Raw genomic sequence first — 2,633 nt, 5'->3', positions numbered from 1 at the left:
AGAATTTAAAATGCATATAAAAGAATTATTAGAAAACAAATATATACAAGAAAGCAATAGCAAACATACAAGTCCAGCATTCATAGTAAATAAACACAGCGAACAAAAAAGGGGTAAAAGTCGTATGGTTATTGACTATAGAAATTTAAATGCAAAAACAAAAACATATAATTACCCCATACCTAACAAAGTACTAAAAGTAAGACAAATACAAGGCTACAACTATTTTAGTAAATTTGATTGTAAATCGGGATTCTATCATCTAAAGTTAGAAGAAGAGTCTAAAAAATTAACAGCTTTCACAGTACCACAAGGATTCTATGAATGGAACGTACTACCATTTGGATACAAAAATGCACCAGGTAGATACCAACATTTCATGGATAATTATTTCAACCAATTAGAAAATTGCATAGTATACATAGATGATATACTATTATATTCAAGAACAGAAGAAGACCATATCTGATTATTAGAAAAATTTATACATATTATAACATACTCAGGAATAAGTTTAAGTAAGAAAAAGGCAGAAATAATGAAAAATCAAATTGAATTTTTAGGAATACAAATAGATAAGAATGGTATAAAAATGCAAAACCATATAGTACAAAAAATAATAAATTCTGAAGAACAAATAGATACGAAAAAGAAATTACAATCATTTTTAGGATTAGTAAACCAGGTAAGAGAATATATACCTAATTTAGCAGAAAATCTAAAACCTTTGCACAAAAAATTGAAGAAAGATGTAGAATATTATTTTGATAAAAAAGATCAAGAACAAATACAAAAAATAAAATCATTATGTAAGAAGTTACCTAAATTATATTTTCCAGATGAAAATAAAAAATTTATATACATAGTAGAATCAGATGCAAGCGAAATAAGTTATGGAGGAGTACTAAAATATAAATACGATAAAGAAAAAATAGAACATCATTGTAGATATTACTCAGGTCCGTTTACAAATCCCGAAATAAAATGAGAAATAAATAGAAAAGAATTATATGCACTATATAAATGTTTATTAGCTTTTGAACCATATATTGTATATAATAAGTTTATTGTAAGAACAGATAATACGCAGGTAAAATGGTGGATTACAAGGAAGATACAAGATTCAGTAACAACAAAAGAAATACGAAGACTAGTATTAAATATACAAAATTTTACATTTACAATAGAAGTAATAAGTACTAACAAAAATGTCATTGCAGACTACATATCAAGACAAAGCTACACAGACGGACCTAGACAAAGATGAAAAAATATTCAATGCTATAGCAATGCTTTGTACAAAGATAGATAACATGGATAAAGAGCTACAACAAATAAAAAGTCAGCAGCATGACGGTAAACATGCGGAGCTAAGTCGATCGGAAGACTTAAAAATTCCAGAGCTAGAAGGTGACGCTGGGAAACACCGTAAAACCCAAACTAACAATTTGTTACATGCATCTACAGGTAGCACATCATCTACAAAAGAGGAAAAAAGATATGTCAATACAAACATGAACAAGATATTCGAAAAACCATTTATACCCAAAAAACAAAACCCCATATTTGTACCACCTCAATTAAATACCTATAAGGAAAGTCTAACTAAAGGAACTTTGTTTTATATAAAGTTTTATTCAGCACCAGCAGAAATACTTTACGACGAAATAAAACCGATTATACAAGTTATAAAAATTGGACTAACTAGAGAAATGATTATACCGGAAAAAATAGAGGAGCAAGAGGAGATACAAAAAGTAGAGATACCAGCATTCTATGCAGGAAAAAGGATTATTGGAATAGCTACTATACTGAATGAGTTAACATCTAATTATTTGAACAACAATTCAATATGGAGTTATTATTCACGGGAACAAACAATGATATATTCGAATTGTCGAGAATTTAGAGCAGCAGATATGGAAGAACTCAGGCAATGGGCACTAAGTCTACTAAAACCTGAGCAACAACCTACAACAAGAGCTATAAGGAAGGATTTTATCTCTTCAGAAATAATGACCAGATACTGCAAAACTATTGGCCATAAATATCCGGATCATCAATGTTCCAAATGTGAAGGCGAAGATAACGTGATCCCAGACGTGCAGCTAGAGTAAAAACAAGAAGTGACAAGACCGACAAGATAAAAAGGAAAAGCTATGCTAAGTGGAGCTACTTTATGAAAAGCTAGTAGTAACGTGTTAGAAATATTATGTACAAAAATGTAAAGTAAAGTTGTTTGTCCTTTTGTTGACTTTGTAAAGATAGGAGTCTTATTAGTAGTGCAGATGTAAAGAAGCACTAACGTATTAGTCTAGGAATATGTACAAAAGTAGGAATAGTAATAAAGGTGTAAAGTAACTATAGTTAGGTGTAAAAGTAATCATAGTAGGAATAAAGTAACCATAGTAAGGTTACTTATATGTGTATAAATAGGTAGCCATTATGGCTTATAGAGGCAAGACTTTCTACACGGAAAGCAAGCCTCTTTTGTACTACAAAAAATTCTCAATAAAATTTATCAGTTTCAAAGCTAAGCCATGGACCAAAATATTCTAGATATCACACAGGTACATGTATTTATGGTTATGTATAGCTAAAATATATTAATTCCTGAATATCTTCCTATAACC

General features: G+C 29.7%; 1 protein-coding gene across 1 annotated transcript; it reads left to right on the top strand.

Moving 5' to 3' along the window:
- Positions 1-1,208: 1,208 nt before the first annotated feature.
- On the top strand, positions 1,209-2,117 carry LOC125831885 (uncharacterized). Its single transcript, XM_049511016.1, has one exon. It carries the CDS (start codon positions 1,209-1,211, stop codon positions 2,115-2,117), a length of 909 nt encoding a protein of 302 aa, XP_049366973.1.
- Positions 2,118-2,633: the final 516 nt, after the last annotated feature.

Source organism: Solanum verrucosum, unplaced genomic scaffold (genome assembly GCF_900185275.1).
Source record: "Solanum verrucosum unplaced genomic scaffold, falcon-dt-bn FXZP01000018.1, whole genome shotgun sequence".
NCBI lineage: Eukaryota > Viridiplantae > Streptophyta > Magnoliopsida > Solanales > Solanaceae > Solanum > Solanum verrucosum.
Note: the sequence above shows the minus strand (reverse complement) of the source record. Positions and strands in the feature narration are given on the sequence as shown.